This window comes from Epinephelus fuscoguttatus, linkage group LG17 (assembly GCF_011397635.1).
Source record: "Epinephelus fuscoguttatus linkage group LG17, E.fuscoguttatus.final_Chr_v1".
Taxonomy (NCBI): domain Eukaryota; kingdom Metazoa; phylum Chordata; class Actinopteri; order Perciformes; family Serranidae; genus Epinephelus; species Epinephelus fuscoguttatus.
The window spans coordinates 26,676,976-26,698,091 of NC_064768.1; the positions used below are offsets into that span (position 1 = coordinate 26,676,976).

General features: G+C 41.4%; 1 protein-coding gene across 2 annotated transcripts in view; it reads left to right on the forward strand.

The window, feature by feature from the left end:
• The window catches only part of gabbr2 (gamma-aminobutyric acid (GABA) B receptor, 2), a 228,969-nt gene that overhangs the window by 61,418 nt on the left and 146,435 nt on the right, over nt 1-21,116 (forward strand). For both annotated transcript variants that reach the window (XM_049603071.1, XM_049603070.1), the window contains exon 2: nt 539-676. In XM_049603071.1, the coding sequence (XP_049459028.1) occupies nt 602-676 (75 nt within the window). In that variant the 5' untranslated portion in view covers nt 539-601. The remainder of the gene's footprint in view (nt 1-538; nt 677-21,116) is intronic.

Below are 21,116 nucleotides of genomic sequence, written 5' to 3' on the forward strand. Positions count from 1 at the left end.
AAACACACACACACACACATACACACACAAGGTTGTGATTATTGTATGTTAATATGTACCGCAGCGCTTCAAGAGTATAACACAATAACACTAGTCAGTACCCTGTTTTTGTGGTGCATCCATCACAATATGTCTGCGTACCTGGTGAGCACAACGGTTTTTCTTGTACAGCTGGTAATTATTGATTCACTGACTAACAGGTTAGGGTTAGGTACTGCCCTACTCCTTTGACGATTATCCCAAACTATCCCACTTATTCTCCTGACAAAAATGAACGGGAAGAATCTATAATTCATCTGTAACTTATATTTGTTTTAGAGGAGTCTATAGGTTTAGATTTTTATAAGGGTTTGTGAAGTATATTTGACATTCACATTCTTCTTGTTGTTGTTGCTGAGCCCTCATCTTAAATTTGTCATGTTTCTCCTGTGTTTTTACCACAAAAACTAATTAAAATGTCCTTTATCTCTTTTCCTTGTCTCTCTGTCTCTCCCTTTATTCATGCTCTCACCTTCACCACCCTCCTCTGTGTCTGTAGTGTGACAACGCCAAGGGGCTGAGGGCCTTCTTTGATGCCATATGTTACGGACCCAAACACCTGATGATCTTCGGCGGTGTCTGCCCCTCTGTGACCTCCATCATTGCAGAGTCCTTGGAGGGCTGGAATCTGGTGCAGGTAGGGGTTATACTGCATATGACATTGTGTGTGTGTGTGTGTGTGTGTGTGTATGCGTGCATGTCATATATAGCCTGTACAGTATGTGCAGTGTTTGTGAACCCTGGATGCTGCTGTGCCAAATCTGTCAGGGGGTAGGATAGGATTAAACAGACATGCTGATTCCTGTGTACTTACTTACACTATGGTTTCTTCATGTTTCTGTGTTACTATCAGAAAACCTGAATTTGCTACTTAATTGAGTTTCCAAAAAATCTTGTCCCTTAGAATTGCAGTGTGCAGATAGGTCCTGGGATTTCAAAGGGGTCCCAACTCATGGCTTAATCCCTCATTAACCTTGCCAGGGTGAATGTCTAATTGGCGTTGCTCTAATCCGTAGAATCCTCCCTCATTTTACAATCAGAGACGGAGTCAAAATGGCTTAAACCCATTGTTGTAGTAGAGCACTTGAAATCTGTTGTTAAAAATTTGAGCATGACTTCCAAAAAGCATGTGGACTTGTGCGTAAAGTAAGACATATTATCAAACTATAAGGGCTTCTCCTTGTAGTGAAATGCAGTCTCATGTGGCACACGTGATCTAGCTGATGTTTTTGTAGTGTTTTGTCATTGATATGAGCTAATAAAAGTTTTTCCACTCAGTCCAGTCGATGTTAATTACCTGCTAGACATTCTTATAATAGATTTTACCATTCAATTATACTCATGCTTGCTAAATGGCATTTGCTGCCATTAAATTAGTCGAGCTTTATGACTGCTCACTGTAGGCATTAAACACCACTCATTCTTGCATCTGGTAAACTTTTGACCCCTTGAATTAATACTTACAGTTTCTTTGACTCTGTACTGTACTGCAGTACCAAAGAGGGGAAATGCCTCCTTCCAGATACTACATTTCATTTGCTGCAAACCCTACAAAGGTTATCGGGCACAGATAAGAAAGGGAGTGAAGCTTGTGCTTGGAAGAGATAGCATAATTCAAGAGGCTGCATTTTGAACTGAATGTCACATTACGTGGCATATTTCTTCCGCCTGCAATTACTGTAAATCGGCTGCTTTTCATGTTCCTTTCTGCTCGCTCGTCTTGTCAGGGTCACTCAAGAGTGAAAAGATTGGCAGGATGGCGGAATGAAAGGACGAGTAATTTTTTGTTTCTGTGTTCACTTCCTCTCGGTGGTAATGATCTCAGTCTAGGAAGAGGGGTTCAAGCCATAGTTGAACTATAAGTGCTCTTCTGTGTTTGTCTGTGTGGTTCTTGTGTGCCTGTGTGTGTGTGTGCGCTCTTCTCTCTATTTATTGGCTTGTTTGTCAGGGATTACCTGCAAGAAGTGCGGTAGCAATCTTCTGCTCTGCAGAACACTCAGCCTGGTACAATGTGTTCCCCAGAGCACTTTACCAACCCGGCTCTTTTCACTATTAATACACAGAACACAAACAAATGTATGCCAGTCCGATCCCAAATACACATTGTGACACTGCCTGAATACTAGACTGCAAGTGATTGATGGAAAAAATGTAAGGCCAAATGGCAAAGAAAACTCCCAGAATGTACCTGTTTCTAAAGGAGATGCCTTTGAAATACACACTTGTATTCAATAGCAAGGTTAAGTTTTGTTGCTGTTGCTACAAGCACATAAATTGCTTTTTTGGGCCAGCAAGCATGTAGGTACAAGGGCACTCCAAAGATATTTATTTATATCAGTTAGCTGTGGAGACTTACTTCATGCTGAAACGAGCGTCTGTCGAGGAGTTCAAGTAATGTAGTATCATATTAGACATAATTATTTGTGTGTAAATTTGTCTATAAACAAGTACGTGTTAATATGTGCATGCTTGTTATATTTCTGGCGCTTTGGTTTCTGTTTTCTGAAATGCAAGATGTCCTCGCAGACCTGAGCTACATCCTCATCAGAGTATGACTCACCAAGCAACTATAATATACACTGGAAATCTGCAGAAAGACACGTCAGTGGATGTAAACAACACACCAGATAGCTATTGGTTGTTCTGTGGAGCAGAAATGTGCAGTAAGGTGACACCTGTGTGTTTAGCTATCATGTGCTTATCAAGCTTGTCCTTGCACCTGCCAGCTAGATAGTTGGCGTGAGCCTCTCTGTTCCATCTCTGAGCCTATTGACTTTCATTAGATTCTGTTGAACTTGTGTGTTTGTTTACGTTGTGTTTGTTTGCATGTGTGTTTTGTATGTGCATTTTGTGTGTGTATTTTTATGAAATACGGACAGCTCTCTGCTTTGACAACATCTGTGGCCAGGAGGTAGATAGACATTGCTCTTGCTAGAAAAATGCTCTTGTGTGAAGGAGGGAATGAGAAGATGGACAGGAAGGAAGGACATGAGCAGAGGAATTCAAGGGGAGGAGAGAGTGAGATGAAGTTTTGAATCCTGCACCCCACAATGTTTAGTGCGCCACATCAGTGGGAATCTGTTTTTAAAACTCTGAATTCTGTCACCTGCATATTTATTACCCAGCTCTGGCACCCCGTCTGCAAGACTTGAGTTGGCATGGAGGGAAATAGAGAATTTTTCATGGTGATATTATGGGCCAGGCTTAACAAGCTCATCATTTACACATCAAAACAGGGAGCTCGCTGATACTATCTACAGTAGAGATAGCTGAGAGAACAACCACTCCTGGAAAAAGCTTAATCATACACCCATAAAAATAGCTTTCAATCAGTGCTGATGCTTAATAAAGTCAGCATTGAAAGGCTCAACAAAAATAAACTCCCACTGCATACCCGCTCATTACGCTCTATGCACACACACTTGAATGCACATACTCATACTTAAAGCAGAACAGGTTTTAGAAAGGTAGTATCAGTGAAATAGTTTTTGTACTGAAACCAGTAGCCAGTGTTTTTGTTTTTGTTTTTTTAAATTCCCAGCAGGTGGAATAATCTCTTAAAAGGAATCTATCCTGAAGCCTCCCTATTAGGGTTCAGGGTTAGGAGATGATACAGTAATACAAATACTAGTAATAGATAGAGAACATAGAGGAAGGAGGAGAACGAGGCAGTAAGACAAAGATGGAGGAAGAAATGGAAAGCTCTCAATAACTCTGTTCCAGACTGGTAGACTCATGGAGTGCAACGACCTGCGAGGTGAATGTCACGTGATTGATTGAGACAACTGAAGGCGTCATTCGGTTAATTCACCTGTCAGGTTTCTTTATTCTTTTCACCTCTATGTGAAAATCGCTATAAGAGAAACAAACTTGCAGCAAGCAGACGTCTCACCAAAATCTGAAATTTTATCCATAATGAATGTTCATCACCTATAGTTAGTCAGACTTCAGAAAACCACTTCAAAGGACGTCCTTAAAATGCAGTACTTCCAGATTTCTGTAACCTAGTTCTAGTATCACAGAAGTTTTCCTTAAATTCTTTAATGTGTGGCTTTACCAACTCCGTCTGGCTGGAGAAATAGTCTATAATGAAGAGGATATCTCCCAATTTCAACATGATAAAATACAACAAACATCATTTTTAGAATCCTTTCCATCTTAAAAGTGGCCATTGTCAAATAATGGAAATAAAACCTCATACAACAACATCTTCAAACCAGTGACCAGATGTAGGATTGGGTATCGATACCTGTTGCCGGTATGGCACCGGCTCCTCTACTGGCGGTACTAACTGGACCAAATCGCAATGTAGATTTCAGTGCCAGATTGTGTGCATAGAGAGAAGACTGAGTCAGGCTGTGGCCTGTGTGGTTAAATGTACAGCACAGTGTGTATTGTCAGTGAATAATTACCCAAGACCCTAGCCAAGTTCCTGTGTCTTCCTTGATACCTGCTAATTAAAGCAAAGAGGGTTAGCCTGATGTTAGCAAGCTAAGCTAGCCTCCCACTGGAACCTAACCAGGCTTACTTAATGTGGACCGTTCAGGTGGGCCAGCTATGCTCATTGTAGTGACAATCTCAGCCTCTCCGAAACAGATAATGGAGAAATGTCTGCCTACCGAATCCTTAGGGAGATGATTACTGATCCGAATCATAGACTGTTAAAATAATGGACATAGCTACCATGACATCACCCATTGGTTTCTGGATCCCAATTTTAAAGCCTCCAGTTTGGCACTTCGGGCAAGTTATGTCATTGCTACAGGCACCATTTAGGCACAAGTGTCTGATCGGTGGCAGACGACATTTACCAGGCCAATATCAGCCTGAGACACACCGCATGCAACACATATTGTACATTACAAATTAAGCTTCACTTGCTGGCAGCATATTGTTGAGATATGTATGCACTGTACCTACAGATTGATATGTTTGTGACACTTCATGACTCATGTCTCTCAACGCTCATTTGTCAACCTCCTTCCCTCAGCAGCTCTGCTCTGTACTTACAGTCAGATTTTATAATACAGTGCTGTACATGTGCTAAAATGACTGCCCAAGCAAATTAAAATGGTGGATAAGAATGCTACCAGGGCCAATGGACAGATGGCGAGTAGCGGATTGCGGGAACGATGGAGGAATAGACAGACAGGGGCAGACGTAGACTGTAATGGCATAAAATTGAAATTCAAAGAAACAGGGCAAGACACAGCTGTGTTTGTGGGCTGCCATCGGCCACAAATGCCACTGATTGCTGTGGTTTTATTTCCGCAAGACAATGAATGTTGAAGCCATCCTCTTGGCAACCATCTTGGTCTGTGATTAATCTTGTGTTCTCCTCACCATGGTGTTATATAATTCCAGAAAGCATTTGGCGAGCTTTTTAAATACTTGCTGGCACAGGTATCTGTATCCAGTCAACACGCTGCACTCACTTTAGCCTTTTTTTCTTAACTCACGAGAGGTCCCTTTCCTCTCCACAGCAGTGGTGTCTATTTTCTGTAAATGGCTCATTGAGTGCCAGGAAATAGCCCCAACCCACCCTCCCGCCAGTTGCTGGCCCCTTCTCACTCACCAATTAGGCCTATCAGTGGCAGCACTGTTCATTTTCAGCCACGTCGAGTGTGTAATGAAAAATTATGCTTCCCGATCATTTTGCCTCTTGTGAAAGAGAGGAAGACAAGGGAGCGTTATTCCTACAAAACTGATCATCTGTAGAAATGGACGTACTTTGAAGAGGGCTGTTTATTTATATTATGTCAATATATGTTTTTCCCACTGTTAAAGCAGTATAGAAAAGATGCAAATATTTATTTTCACTAGTGAGTTTAAGTGGAAAAAAGAGCAAGCAAAAAATGCAGACAAGAAAATCCGGCTCCTCTCTTTACTTGTGTTGCCATGTCGTATTTCGTATTTCCAGGTGTCCTGTGCCCAAATGTAGAGCCTGCAAAACTTAACCATCAAAACTCAGATTCATTTATCTTTTAGGGACACTGAATAATGAAGGCAATATATAGAGGGAGGAGAATGTGGATGCGCCTTCTCAAGGTATTGTGGTCAAGACCTGGACATAGAGCTAATATTTACCTGTATATGAAGCCCATTTTTCTTCGGCACTTGCTGTATCGATCGTTGATGCTTCATTAAACCAGGCAATTTGGGGACAGCAAAGTTGCATCCCTGCCTCCTTGAAGTGCAGCATTCTCTCCTTTTTTTTTTTTGAAGCCTCCACCAACTCTTTAGGGTCTTCTTTTTCCTATTTTTTTTCTCTCATTCTCCCTGAGTGCTACACTGGATGCTTCAATAAAACATGTGATGCCTAGCACTGCAGTATTCTGCCTCACTTACGTCAAATCCTCCTGTGTACCGTATCAATATTTCATGACTTCCAAAGTTTAAGCTAAAATCTCAGAGTGCAAGGGCAAGGATGGTGTGAGGATCACAATAGATCATAATTTATCAGCGTTATGAGTGGAGTTGAGGCTCGCCACTTTGTGCTGCGTGTGTGAGCGTGTGCTGGTTCTGCTCTGCGGCCAACCAAAGGTTATATTAACTACTCTAAAGGTTAAAAGACCCCCCCGAACCATATTCATATTTGGTTGTATGTGTACTTGTGTGTGTTTACTAAGTCTCTCTCTCTCTTTGTGAGTGTGACTTAGGATAAGACCGTAGGGAAAAAGACAAGATGCTTAAGAGAGGCAATTAGGCCTGATTTTCATACTGTCTCAAAGCTTCTAGGCAAGACCCAGGGGAACCAGGAAGTGGTGTCCCTGACTATCTAAACCAGTCCAACTCTGGATTAATGCTGTGCCACAAACTGACTTGAGAACCTTGACGTCACAGGTTTTTTTTAATGGGCCGACTGTTAAGTTATCTGTCGAGACAAGGGTACAATTTGGGAAGTGAGTGGGGGGAGCATTCAGCATTATTTTTATGGGTTGTAAATTACATCCTAGATTTCTGTGACAGGCTGCTGATGAAGTTAAACAAGGCGAATGTTGACATTTAAAGCAAAGCTAATTCTAAGACAAATGAGGCTGCTGCACAGATGCAAAAATATGAAGACTTCCTCTTAATGCCAGTGTTTTCTCATTGATTCTATCACAGTTTCTCTCTCTTTTATCCCTAAAGGCAAAGACGAGGCGGGGAAAAAAAGTATTAATTATATGCTATGCCGTGCATTAATCAGACTTGTTTGGTCATGATTGCCGCCTGCACTTGTAAAATGCAGCAGCATGTACTGTAAGGCTGAGCTCACGCACGCTGTACCTATTTGCAGTGCCAAATGCGCACCATTTGACAGGAAACACAGTAATTAGCTAATTAGCAGCATTTGTTGAATGCAAGCCGTTAACGGGTTGCAACTGTTGGTGTCACATATTGAATAAACACGCTAGTTTATAGGCACTCAATAAGAACAAGAGCTTTGACAGAACATCTTTATGTGTCTGTTCTTCCCACGGAAGTAGAAACAACAAACTGAAACAGTTTCCATTCTTTCTTTCTTTTTTTTTTTATAACACTGACACATTTCTTTGACACCAAGGTCTATAAGACACATTCAAAAGGAATACAAGATGAATACATGCTGAATTTAACCCTTGCATTTGAGTACTATCATTTCCCCAGTAGTTTTTCTAAAGGAGGGCGAGTAGTAAAAACAAAATCAGTGCGTCATACTCACGGCACTAATGATGGTGCAGGTCCTGCCAGCCACCAACAACAATAAACAAACTATACACATTAATAGTTCGAGCTTGTTTTTGATGTCTCGCACAGGGACCTTATCATACACACCCATCTTGTGAAGACTGTAAGATATGTTTTTTTGTGCCCCCAAATCCTGGTTCTTTTCCCGTTTCTCTCTTCTCTTTTGGGGTTTCCAGGCTTTGATATTCCTTATTTAGGTCATGGAGTCCATAGCACTTTGAAGAGCTTCCTGGGTGTGTACAGCTTTTAGTTTCTAGATGAAAATAAAGCTTTTAACAAGAAGATCCTATGATAAATTGAATTTGTTATTAATTTCCATCTAAAATTAATATACTGTAATGAATGGAACTCAGAAGCATGTACAAGTTAACTTGGCTTTATTTTTGGCTGCCAAAATCCATCCCTGTACTGTAATCAGGCTCATTTGCAATTCAATTCTAGACAGCTATTTTTGCACTGACGAAGAGTCACAAAGAAGTAAGAGAAAGAAAAGGTGTACAGGAGCAGGAAAAAAGAAACTCTTTGGAGACACTGAGGGAGAAAAAAAAGCAATGCAGGAAGTAAAACAAACAAATTTTTAATTTAAGGACTAGGAGATGGCTGCGCTGAATGATTGACAAGGTCAGACCTCAGTTTCCATGCACATATTAGCTCAGGATGTTAAGAATACAATTGATTTAAAATAGTGAGCGCAAACAAAAAAACTCCTCTCTGATCATAGTTACATTTCACATTAGGTACCAAAAAACTGAAGGAAGAGTGTGCTTGAGTGCAAAGAAGAGAAACAACAAGTAAAAGCTGAGTCATACATGTATGTAGGTGTGGAGTCCATCCTCTTTGGGTTGTGACTTAAATCAAATGCCAACTTTTGACTCTTTTTTTAAACAGTTCAACCAATGAGATCCATCCATCCATCCGTCTTATCCTATTCAGGGTCACAGGGTCATACGCTCAGACTCTCATTCACACCTACGAGCAATGTTTTATAGTCAACAGTCAACCTAACCTTTATGTCTTTGGACTATGGGAGGAATCCTGAGCACCCGGAGAAAACCCACGCAGCTCTCTTGCTAATCTCACAACCCCTCAGGTTAATTTTGTGACTCAATGTAGGCCCCCAAGGTTAGGAACCATCATCTTAGGTGGTAGCACTGGATAGTAAACACAGTAGTTCCGTTTTAGGTGGTGTTTTTGGTGATGGAGATTAATAGATTTGCTGTAGGAAGGCATTAAGAGGTGCAGTTATCCAGTAAACTGAGCTGCATATTGCGCCCTTGATTAGTTAGAAGATATTGAGTATTTTAACGTCTGCACAAGTCATGTTCAGACCTGAGTGAGTCAATTTCTCTTTTCAGTATTGTCTGGATAAGCTTCATCTAATCTAGATCACAGCACCATGTTGCCAGTGAGCTTTTACAAAACCCTGAAAGGCCGCTTCTGCCAGGCTCACCTTCATCTCAGATTTTTTTTTCCAATACTGTGACATTTTAGAATCACAGGGCTGGGTACCTCATCGACCCAAAAATTAGTGTCGGAAACGGGCTTCTCTGAGGCCGGCATTAGGAGGATCCTTTCAAACGATATCAAAAACAAGGGCGGACTCGCTGAGCAATTGGACATCAAAGAGGACCCGGCTCCATTACAAGCCATTAAAACCATAACGGCTGCTTGGAAAGAGTGAAGCTTAGAGGATCGATAAAGGGCAGTTTAACTGTCTGACACAGCTCACTAATATCTGAAACATCAACTCCCCTTCAGAGAGAGAGACAGAGGAAGAGGGAGAGGGGGGGAAGAGGGAGAGAGAAAGAAGATGAGGACAAAGTTAGTGGGTGAGAGAGAGGAAATGGAAAGAGAGAAAGACTCTTGAGATCATTACAGAGTGCTTTCCATCTCCATTCCCCCCTCCCTGCTGTACAGTAGGCTACATGATATCACTTGATTTCCGCGTGAGATCGGCCTATAGGATAATTCAAATCTTGTACAGAACACACATGTAAGCGCACACTTACACACCAGCAAACAATGCAGGAGGATAAGCATTATTCTATTATAGCGCTAGAGAAATATCAAGGGTCGACCTCAGGGGCTGAAAAAAGACAACCTGGAAGTGCCTAAAATTGCAGTTCCTTAAATGAGGCCGGCTCTAAAAGCAAGTCAATCCCCGTAGACCACCATGTTAATGCCCAATGAACATGTGTACAGCCTGACAAAAAAAAATGGTTTTGGCCTTCATGGCTAATTTCCCCTTCATGACAACTGTACAGGTAACAAATTTGGCTCCAAAAATCCAAGATGGTGACAGCCGCAATGCCAAACTTTGCTCATTATCTTTACTCAGTATTTGAAAAACACTTGTTTACTCTAGGAAATACACATTTCTATAGTTTATAGGAATTCCAAATTGTTGCTGGTAACATGTAGCACAGTAAAAATAGCGCTCACCTTTGCTCCTGATGGCTGTATTTACCAGAGTTATTCTAACTGCACAAGACCGAACTGTTTGGTGTATCAAATTGCATCCATCTTAAAACTGATCAAAGTGTTTTCTGTGACAAACACCAGAACCAGGCAGAAAGGCTTGAACACCCTCTCCACCTCCTCACTTGATTAAATTTCTTTTCCTCTTTGTCACTCTTTTCTTTCTGTCTTTTCCTCCCACACGATCCTCTTTCGCTTTATCGGGGCATCAGAATGCGGAAGCGTTAAGCCTCCTTGAGGTTGATACTGAGCTCAATGCTATTTTCATTCCCTATTGGTGCAGTCATTCAATACCTCTCTTTTCAGTCTACGGCTGCAAATAGAATCCAGTATGATGAGCGGCGATAAATGATAATGTCTCTCTAGCTACAGGCAACATCAACTTAGTCTCTAAAGACATAATCACAACAGAAATTAACATAAATACTGTGTGTGAGTCTGCACATATGTGTACGTACAGTATGTTTGTTTTCATGATTCATAATGACACATTGACATGGGACCAAAACTGACAAGTGGCCCAGTTTGATTTTGTTGATCAATTCAGGGGTGATGTCCTCTAAATGTTGCTCAGTTAAATTCAGTTTAAGTTACATAAGTCAGTAGCCCCTTTCACACTGCCAGATTTTCAGCAAATGTTGGGCCGTTTTGCAGGCAAGCTGCGAGCGTTTAGACACACAGGGCCGGATTGGCAAGTTGATCCGAGGTGCCCAATTTTCCACCTTGTAGGGTAGACATAACCTTTTTGGTTTAAAAAGAATGAGGTGCCCTTCCGCCACGGGAGGGGTTGTTGATGACTTGTGGGAGGAGCTGTTGATGATGCCGCACGTGGGACCCACTGGCGGTGGACTAACAGGAAACAGCTGATAGCAGGAATTAGCGAGCAGCTAGTAGCAAGAGCAAGACGGAAATGCAGAAGGACTGAACAGCCGCGGCTTTCCTCGGAGTACGTCACTGTTTACGTCACACGCTGAGCTACACATTTTGCAATCTGGAAATCCATCTTGTAAAAATAAAAAATAATAAAAAAAAAAAAACACTTTTTTTTTCTTCCTTTACCTCTGGAGGCACAGCCTGGCGTTTTTCAACTAATGGAAGTGCAGGGGCCTCGGCGATCGCTCACGCCCTTCACTTCCGGCGGTGCCCCTAGGGAATTGCCGTGTTGTTTACAAATACTTCAGGTAGAAAACCAGCAGAGTTTAGCTATATATCACATTTTTCACGTCACTATATCACCGTGTAGATAATCTGATGTTTGTTAAGTCTATAAACACAATGATTGAACAAACGTTACTATTTCTGTGTGCACATTTTGTAATAATAACATTGTTATCATAGATTAGCTGAGCTAACCGTTAGCTGTTAACATTAGCCATTAGTGGTGTCTGTAATAACCATAGACTGTATAAAAATAAGGTAATAACTCAATAAACGGTCCGTGAATAAAATATTTTTTCCAGCGGATATCTTAGTTACCACATGATGGAGCTAGCAAAGCAGTTTTGTGTTGCTATGTGTGGTATTTATTCAGTTATGGGAAATCATGATGTCTAGAAAGCATCAGTGGCTGCAGCAGCAGCAAAGCTAACATCAGGATGTCATCTGTTAAAAGCCTGCCTTTGTCGGATACGACATGAAACAACTCCAGTTAGCTCAATCATGTTGTAACTCAGACATCCGCTGGTAGGTACACATTTCCTGGGGACACCTGCACGTCTCGGCCACGCCCCCTCCATTGTGATTGGCTAAAGCGCAGCATCGTTCAAACTTAAAGCCCCGCCCTCCCCCCCCCCCAGTCGTCTTTCACACAGGGCTGCTGACAGATTCTACAATGTAAATTGCAGAATCTGTCTTGAGAGATTACACGTTTTGTTACTTGCTCACGCCCCCCATTGCCCTGAAAAAGCCACATTCTGTATGAACAAAAGTAGGAATACCTTGGCTCATCACAGAGCAAAGTCCTTGATGTTTACATGACTGTGTAAGTGGAAAAAACCTAAATTGAACATTTCTTAAAATTATGCATATATGGCCAAATCCCATTTCTTTTTTTAACCCCTACCCTTCATTTTCAAATGCCACCTTGCGCCCTGTGACAGAGTTACAATGGGTAGCATTTAAAATCTTCCCCCATGAAAGAGGACAGCCCTTCAAGACCCTGATTCGTCATTGGTAGTCGTCAAAACTGGTGTTTAATTAAAACAGACATTGTGAATTTGCCATCCTCTGCTGAGGTGATTTCTGTTTTGTGGGCTATAGGTGTCCTTTTGTGGTTGTCAAGACACCCACAATTTGCTCACAACTAGGTTTAATGCCATCAATTCATCAAACAAGTTATCAATTAAACACTGCGTCATTACCAGACAACTAGCGGTGCTCTGTAGGCTAACGTTAGCAACCTGTGCTCCCACATTTTCAGTCTGCACTAATATTAGAGCAGCAGCAACAAGTGCAGCAACTTAGCTGTTGGACTTTGAATTTTGTGTGTCATATGGTATCAAACACAGAGGGCTCTAGTTTCCCGGCGCGGCGCAGGGTGGCGAACCCCGCTCAGAGCTAGTTTCTAGCAGCGCAACCTGAGGCGTGCTCAGTTTGGTAGTTTGGCAGACCGAGGTGCGCTGAGATGGGTGTGCCAGCGCAGCAGGGGGAGGTGTTGACAGATCCAGCTTGGCGCGGCGACAGTTTCGTGCCAAAAGGCTTCGCCGAAGGTGCGCTAAAAGCTCGCCAGCTGAAACCAGGTCTACTGTCAGCGCAGGCGGAGCGCAGCCGGTGTAAGCCAAAGTTTGGCTGACCGGTGGACAGTGCACACACGTCACCAAAACCGCACAGGCAGGTTTCCAGAATGTCAGGCACATTAACAATGCAATAAATAGCCAAAAAAACACTATTCAATGCAACTATCTGCAATCAGCACATAAATGTATCTCTATATCAACTGTCCCGTCACATCTGATGCCAGATCAAAGGGGATTGGCACCGTTTGGCACGTTTGGCACGCATAATGGAAACCCAGCCTGATTTGATTAACACAGCTGCAAACTAATGAGTTCACATCCCTCTCAGCCAGCCACAAACAGCCACAGCATCAGATAGGGAGTATATATTCAGCATCTGTCATCTTAGAAAAGTCAAAAGAAAAGAAACAGAGTGAGACTGCGAGAGAGAAAGAGAGAGTGCACGCGCGCAAGAGAGAAACGCAACATTGATTTACAATTGTGGTGACCTCCTCCCAGGCTACCTTTGCATCATCAGCCCGTGGAGGTCTGCTCGCAGTTCCGTATATTCGGACACTGTGAGCTTGGACCTCCCGGACCAAAACATCAGTTTCCTCCTGGGGGACGTTTGGCCGTCTGATGTTGCCGCTCTCTTCTGCCATGGCGAATTGAGTAAACTCTCATTACGCCTTCACGCGGCGCATTTAAGGGCGAGGAGAGGGGCTCATTTGGTGTGATGTGAATGGGCTGTGTAAAACCCACTCCACGCCTTCTCTCCTCCCTCTTTCTGACTTGTGCAGGTAGAAGGAACGGAAGTGGGAAAGAGGAGTAGCTGCGCCAGTGCGCACGGTGTGCCAAACTTGCAAAATCCGCCTGGCCACACCCAGGTGGCGAAGCGTAGGTGCGCTGCGCCCCCGCCTCACCTGGTCTGCAAAACTAGAGCCCACATTGTCAAAATGCAGACTGTCATGCACAACAATGTAGGTAATGTTAGCTAGCTAGCTACTAAAACATCGACATTATAGTGAAGAAACAGACCATAATTCACTGAAACGACATAAAACTAAAATAATATGATTCTAAATGATAAAAAAGCATGATTGAAAACAGGGAATATACAGCATTGTGAGAAAAACAGAAGATGATACAATGGTTATTGTTATTTTAAATCTTTATCAAAATACGGTGGTTGGTTTCATTTGTTGCTTGTGCAGCTATCTTGCTGATGATTTCTCAGACTCGGTTTGAAGTGTGCCTCTGAAAAACCTCAATTTAGACGGCCATGTAGCCCTTACACTTCACCCTACCCCTCTATCCCAACAACAATCGGGACACCCTACCCCCAGACATGAATGCACAAAACGAAGGGGTAACGGCTAAGTGTTGGGGGCAAGGGGAGTATTGAGATTGAGCCATATATTGTGTGTTCTCTCTATTCTAACCAGCCCTTTCCCCTAAATTGTGGCCAATTGGTAAATTTGACGTGATTTCCAAGACTTATTTTTCTTTTCAGAGACAGCGAACAGTAAGCAAGCAGCTTCTCTCCTCTCAAATCACAAATCCCACTGCCAGTTGGTGTCCTCTTTGAACAGCTGTGCCACTCAGACTCAGACTCAAACAGACAAACAATTGTTCAGATGGATAAACGGACATAGCCATACATGCACAGATGCAGAAGCAGACATGTGCATGCATAACATGTTTCTCTCCCTCCATGTCAAAGCATCTCACTCTCCCTCCTTTTCTTTCTATCACACTCTCATGTAACAAAAGGGGTTTTCCTTTACAAAGGGCCTCAGAAACCCTTGGGCTCACAAAGCAGAAATTGCTATAATTGATGAAGACGTAGTGAAGCGTTTGGCACAAGGAAGTCCCATATTCTAATTCTGCTGGCAGAGATTGGGGCTTGTACTTGTTTTAGTGCGCAGAAAGACATGGCTTAGAAACTGCGTTCATGAATAGTCATAACATGCTTTCTGCTGCATTATGATATGTTTATAGTGTGACATTTGTCAAAGGTTTTATCTTTGTTTTGTAGCTGCAGCGTCGCATTTACATGTAAATTGGTATCATGATGTGCATATTCAAAATGACTGAGCAGTTTCTCCATGTAGTATGAAAATGGATGTTGTTAAATGGCAGCTTTTAAGGCCTTTTCAGAATTTCTAACTGGTGCCATTACATTGTTATACAACAGGCCATTTCTTTATGATGCTGTCCTTCAAATCAGGCATCTAATACAGCTCCAGTCTCTGTACAGTGCACATTAAATCTGTTACTAAAAAGATATTACATTTACCGGAGTGTGGCTTATTTTGACAGAGAATGCTTTAAGATTTTTTTAACACTGCAGCTGCTCAAAACATGCACTTATCTTGTGTGTCATTAAACAGAACATCTCAAGGACTATACTACAAATTATTGGCTTGACAGTACGGTCCCTGATAGTAAATCCGCTATGTTAGGGCGTTTAAATCAACTCACAGAGTTGTCAATTAAAATAGCCATGAACTATGGATGCTATGCAACTACACACTATAGAATGATGAGCTGTATGTCCAAACAGTGATGTCTGTTGTGTTATGTGCTATGTTATGTTTTCTGAACCGCTGTGAGGACAGCATGGGTGTTTCCAACTTGACAGACAGCATGAAAACTATATGACTCATAGTGCTTTGAGTTATGTGAAGTGTGTTTTATATATAAATGTCCTGAGATGCAGGCAGCACGGCACAGCTCTGTTTAAAATTTTAATTCAAACCTTTTAGTGGTTTGCAAGCAGCAGGACCAGAGAGACAAAGCAGACAGAGCAGCACAGCTAGCTCATTAGTACAGAGTGGAATTTGTCTGTCCTTGAACCTCTGTGTCTCTCACGCACATGCACACACACATCACATACATTATATGTATATATGTATATACACACACTCAGTCATACAGGTGCACACGATTTGCCGCAGACAGACCCATGAACAAGCACAAAGATACATTTTTCATACACACTGTTTTACACAAAAGGTATGGCATCTCATGCAGGCATACACATACACACACACACGCATGCAGGCCAAGTTATGCATCCATACACTTATCTGACGCCCACAGAGCTCAACAGGTTGGCAAGAGAAAAAAGGGGAAAGTGGGGCAGAATGTTCGTAAGCACAGAGCACAGAGTGTGCATATGGTCTGATGTCCTTGTAAAACAACACGCATACCCTCTCTCACACACACACCCATAGACACACTGACTAGGTAGATGCATTCTCACTTATACCAACCTTTAAATTTATAAATACCCTGGTGGTATTAAAAGCGAGTTTGTGTTTGACTTGTGGAGTGCCGGGTATTCCTACATCTAAATGCATCAGGACTGTTCCTCATCATGCTGTGGTCTTTAAGCTGCTGCACATGTCTTGCCCATTTTAATAATATGATTTAGAGCTCACACAGCACAGCTTTTACTGGACAAAATGTTATCCATTACATGCAGAGTTTAACATAAGTTTGTTTTCATTATTGAAGACCTTGAGACATTTACAGGAGCCTTCCTACACCTGAAGGGTCGAACAAAATGTTCGGTTGACATTACTATCATACGTTGGTCATGTGTGTGTGTTTGGTTGTGTGTGTCTCGTAAACTACTGGACCAATCAGTGTAATATAAGACTCCTCACTCCTTCTAACTGGCTGCATATTTTAGCTCAGCTAAAAACAACAAGCCCTACCGTTTTCTGTAGGCCTCGCTTTGGCTTCGTTGTGGCTCAAAACTGGCATGCATAGAAAACTGTGATCTTATTTTGAACTGGAGCATCTGCAGATGAATTCCATACCTGATATCTTATGATCCACTGAAGTTTGGCACGTTGCGAGATGAATTCGTCCCTGTTTTTGTTATTTTAGCTGCTGCAATCCAGACTAAGGGTCAGTTTAACTAGATGATTTGTTCTGTCTGTCACATGGTATCATACCACACCAGGAGAATTTCAGAAATGGAGCGTTTTGCCTGCCTAATTTTGTAGACCTGCAGACTTTCTTGATTTGGTCATTTTTCCTTGATCATTTGAGCTTCTACCCTAAAAAATAAGCAGGCTATGTAGTTAAATGCTTTCTTTTTTGTCTGTTTTATTGTCTGTTGTTGCTATTTCCTACTTTGTTGTGCTGTAGCCTTAAGACAAAGTTAACACCGTTCAAAGTCCAGTTATGAACGACATGGATTAAAGATTTCAAATTGTGTTTTAGTCATTAAAAATAAATGTATCCTCATGATTATACTGTATCTATATTCCACATACAATGCCTGTTAACAGGAGAAATCAGTTTGCTCTGTGTGACGCACCATGGCTCCATCAAAAATAGACGAGGCTTGTATTTTTATTAGCTCCTGGGACACTACTTAAATGTGTTGTAAGTCTTGAATGGCCATGATCAGCCCTGAGAGCTGCCTGGCGGAGATCTGCACTCTGAGTGCACTTTTGTAGTTTGTTGTTGCCTCTGACCCAGAGAGAAGCATGGAAAACTGGAAAACTATCCCAGTACATTCAAAAATAAATCTGAAATAATAGCTCATGCAGTAGCATGTCATGTTTTATTTATATATTGACATTGTCTAGTTTTAATGGTTGGATTCTATTTTTTTTTCCCAGACTTAAATCTTGTACAGTGAAAATGGAGCTTGCCAAATGTTGTCAGGCTCTGTGAAGCTATGCAATCCTCCCTGAACGGCTTTGCTATTTTTAATTAAACAAAATACAAAGGATACATCTTGAGGCTGGATATAGAATAAAACAGTCACAAACAACTGTGCATTGTCCTCCTTTTAAAAAGAGATTGTACTCTCTGATGTGTTTTATGCAGCATATTGATTGTTTCTTTTCTCCATTGAAAGCTCAATCCAATTTTTTATTACCATCTCCTGCAGTTGAAAGGTTGATACTTAATTTTCAAAGGTGTCCTGTGGTGCTCTCCAGAACACCAGCACTTGTATTTTTGCATAACGTGATGACAGGGCTTTCATGTCTTAGTTGTATGAAATCGGGCATGAAATACTCCTTGGAAATCCATCACAGTAAAAAAAATCCAGGAATTATTCATCTTCCTAAATGCTGATACAGTATCAAATTCCCTGCACACACCCCGGCACTCGGCCATTCAAACCACTTCCTGTCCTGGATAATAAATCTCCATGTTGAAACAAGATCAATTGCAGCTTACTCATCTGAATATACAGTATGATATATACAGATGCCGAGTGCTAGAACTTGTGCACATACACACAGGAAATCAATACAGTGCTTCAATTTTTCAGTGATCCTGAACGGATTTCTTTCATTAAATAAAGCAGATACTGTTTATTCTCAAGGATCACCGTGGAAGGTTGCAAGGGAGAAGGAAGATCGTGAGATGTGGAATTTCATTGGCCGTGTTACCTGATATTTACCGCTCAATAGGTTAAGGCCAGGGGGGGTCACTGCTCCCTGTGGAGGAGCGCCGTGCATTTTTAAAGAGACAGCGCAGACTTACCAGCAGGACGCCAGCTTCCTTCCTCAGTGATAGGAAACACACATAAACACACCACCATTGACCTTAAGCTCCAATAAACACCATTAAATATGAATAAGGACATAATTGAAAGTAACCACTGGCACTTTCTTCTTGTTTTTTCCCCCCACCCAAACACACACACACACGTACACACTCTTACACTACAAAATCCAGAGCCAACCACACACTATCTGGCTTACTACTTGGCCAATAATAATCTTGACATTTTCTGTGGTGTCATTAGGACACTCTGCAGAAACCACACACTGAGTCAAGCCTTTGATGGTGCATGAAAATAAGAACACCCAATTCAAACTTCACATGGTATATCAACAGCCCAAATAGAGATGATTTATGGTTCATCACGCTTCTTTTTGCCCAATCCAGAGTGATTTTTATAGCAGGGGGAAGTGTGGGAGACTTGTCACATACAACTTGAGAGAGAGAATTCATTGTAGGCTATCAAAAGACAACAATGGGTCACTGGTGAATGTGGAATATTTATTTTCCCCATCGATTAGTCTCCTGAACAACTCCCCCTTCCCCCTCATCATCCGCACTGACACCCTCCTCCTTGAACTCTCCAACTTGCTTTCATTGATCCGTCAGGCTAAGAGAGATGGAGCGAGCACGGGGCCTTGGTAGATATTTTCCTTGGACTGTGTGTTTATCCTGCAGAGGTAAACTTTGATTTCAGGCTCTGTTGTGGCATTACTTCCTTTTCCCCCACCGGCAGAGAACAGTGGGAGTAATCAGCTTAATTGGTATAATTATGGGGTAAGCGGTGAACCCTTGAACACACGCCACTGCTTTTCTAAACGGATATTTGCAGATTATGGGGGTAAAGTTCTCCTCATCAGCATTTAGCTAGGTCTCCTTTGTCTGTGAATAGGGGGCTATAATCTGTAGAACACAATCATCACAAAAAATACAGATGATCCAATCCACTGACCAGTCTTTTTATTGTACTTACTGATTATCTTCGGAATAATTTAGCAGTATTCTTTCCGAAATGCCACTACAAATCATTGGACTGGTATCCCAAAATGTAAAGCATCAAATACGCAAGTTATTTACAAAAATAGAGGCTAAGACCATGTCTGAAGACACAAATATCCCATCATTGTTTGTTCTACAGCTCATGCTTCTGGTTAATTCTCCTCATGTTTCAGACTGATATCAAAATTGACAACCAGAATGAAAAGTATTTTAGCATTTCACCATTTTTTGGCTTGTTTTTGTGTGTTGTAATGTTATACCATGACCAGGCCAAGTTGTTAAATCATAGTTTAGGGTAAATTACTGTATATTGTTAAAATCACTGTTGACTTTATCAATATTAAGCCAAGACCCTTTTCTTTCCCGTACCTTAACCAAATGTTGTAGATGCCTAAACCATAAAGATGAGCAGATATTGTATTTCAGAAGAGGATATTGCAACAAATGAAATATGATGTCAAGAGATCACCATGCTGATACATTCCATGTAAGCATTTTTTGTAAGCAAATTGGCAGATACAAAAATCCCTTATTATGTTGATTAAAAATGTATTTGTGTTGCAAAATGTTTTATCCAAACAGATTTACTGTTGTGTAATATGTAGGAGTCAGTGCTGGTTTATTACCATTAGGGGTTGAAATCGACATTGAAATATGTGTCCGATTTCGATCATCAAAATCAAAAGCCTGCCATTTCGTGACTCTCCTTTTTGTTTCCAGTTTACTGGTGAAATAAGTTATTGTTATGACATTATAAATAAATTATTAAAATTTGACCTTATAGCCTTAGTGTGGTACATTTCCCCCCGAAATAAGGCGATTATATTACTCTTGATACCGTGTCGCCTTATTAAACAATAATTTGAAAATGTAAATGACAGCTATCAGGGCAAATTTACAAATGAACACTAAGAATCAATTCTAACAATGGCATAGCCTTTAGCGTTATAAAATATTTAAACAGAAAATCCAATTCTCATCTTAAAACTGAAATATAAATCGAAGCGTGAATTTTGAGAACCCTGACACCCCTAATTAACATACTTAATCAGCTTTTACTTGAGAGATTAATAAGTTTAAGAACGTAGTTTAAGAAATATTTCACTAGCTCAGGTTATAGAAATATAGATTTACATCCAGATGAACCTTAACCAAAGAATCATAAGATCAGAGGAAGAACAGGCTTAGAATATACAGTGTATAGCACTCATCTTAACTCCAATATTTCGCCACTTATTTAGTGTAACACTGCCCTGCAGAAACCAAAGGTTTGAGTGGTATTCAGTCTTTGGTGTCATCGTGCTCAGGGGTCTTTCATGTTGCTTGTCTGTCTGCTAGCCCACCTCAGACCCTGGCCATGTCGCCCACACAACCCAGGAGATGGAATTTTAAAAATTTACAGTCCTCTTTGAGCTAGCCTCTTGGCCCCTGCAGGTCTCTGGAAATTGAAAAGTCAGAGAGAGCAAAGAAGAGAGCTAAGGTAAAATGGAGGGAGGCCATGAAAGAGAGCGAGAGAGGTTTCTCTATAGCTGGGCAGACTTTGCATTACCCCTATGGCAAGTTTTCAGCCACTTCTTGTTTCTCTCTCTCTCTCTCTCTCTCTCTCTCTCTCTCTCTCTCTCTCTCTCTCTCTTT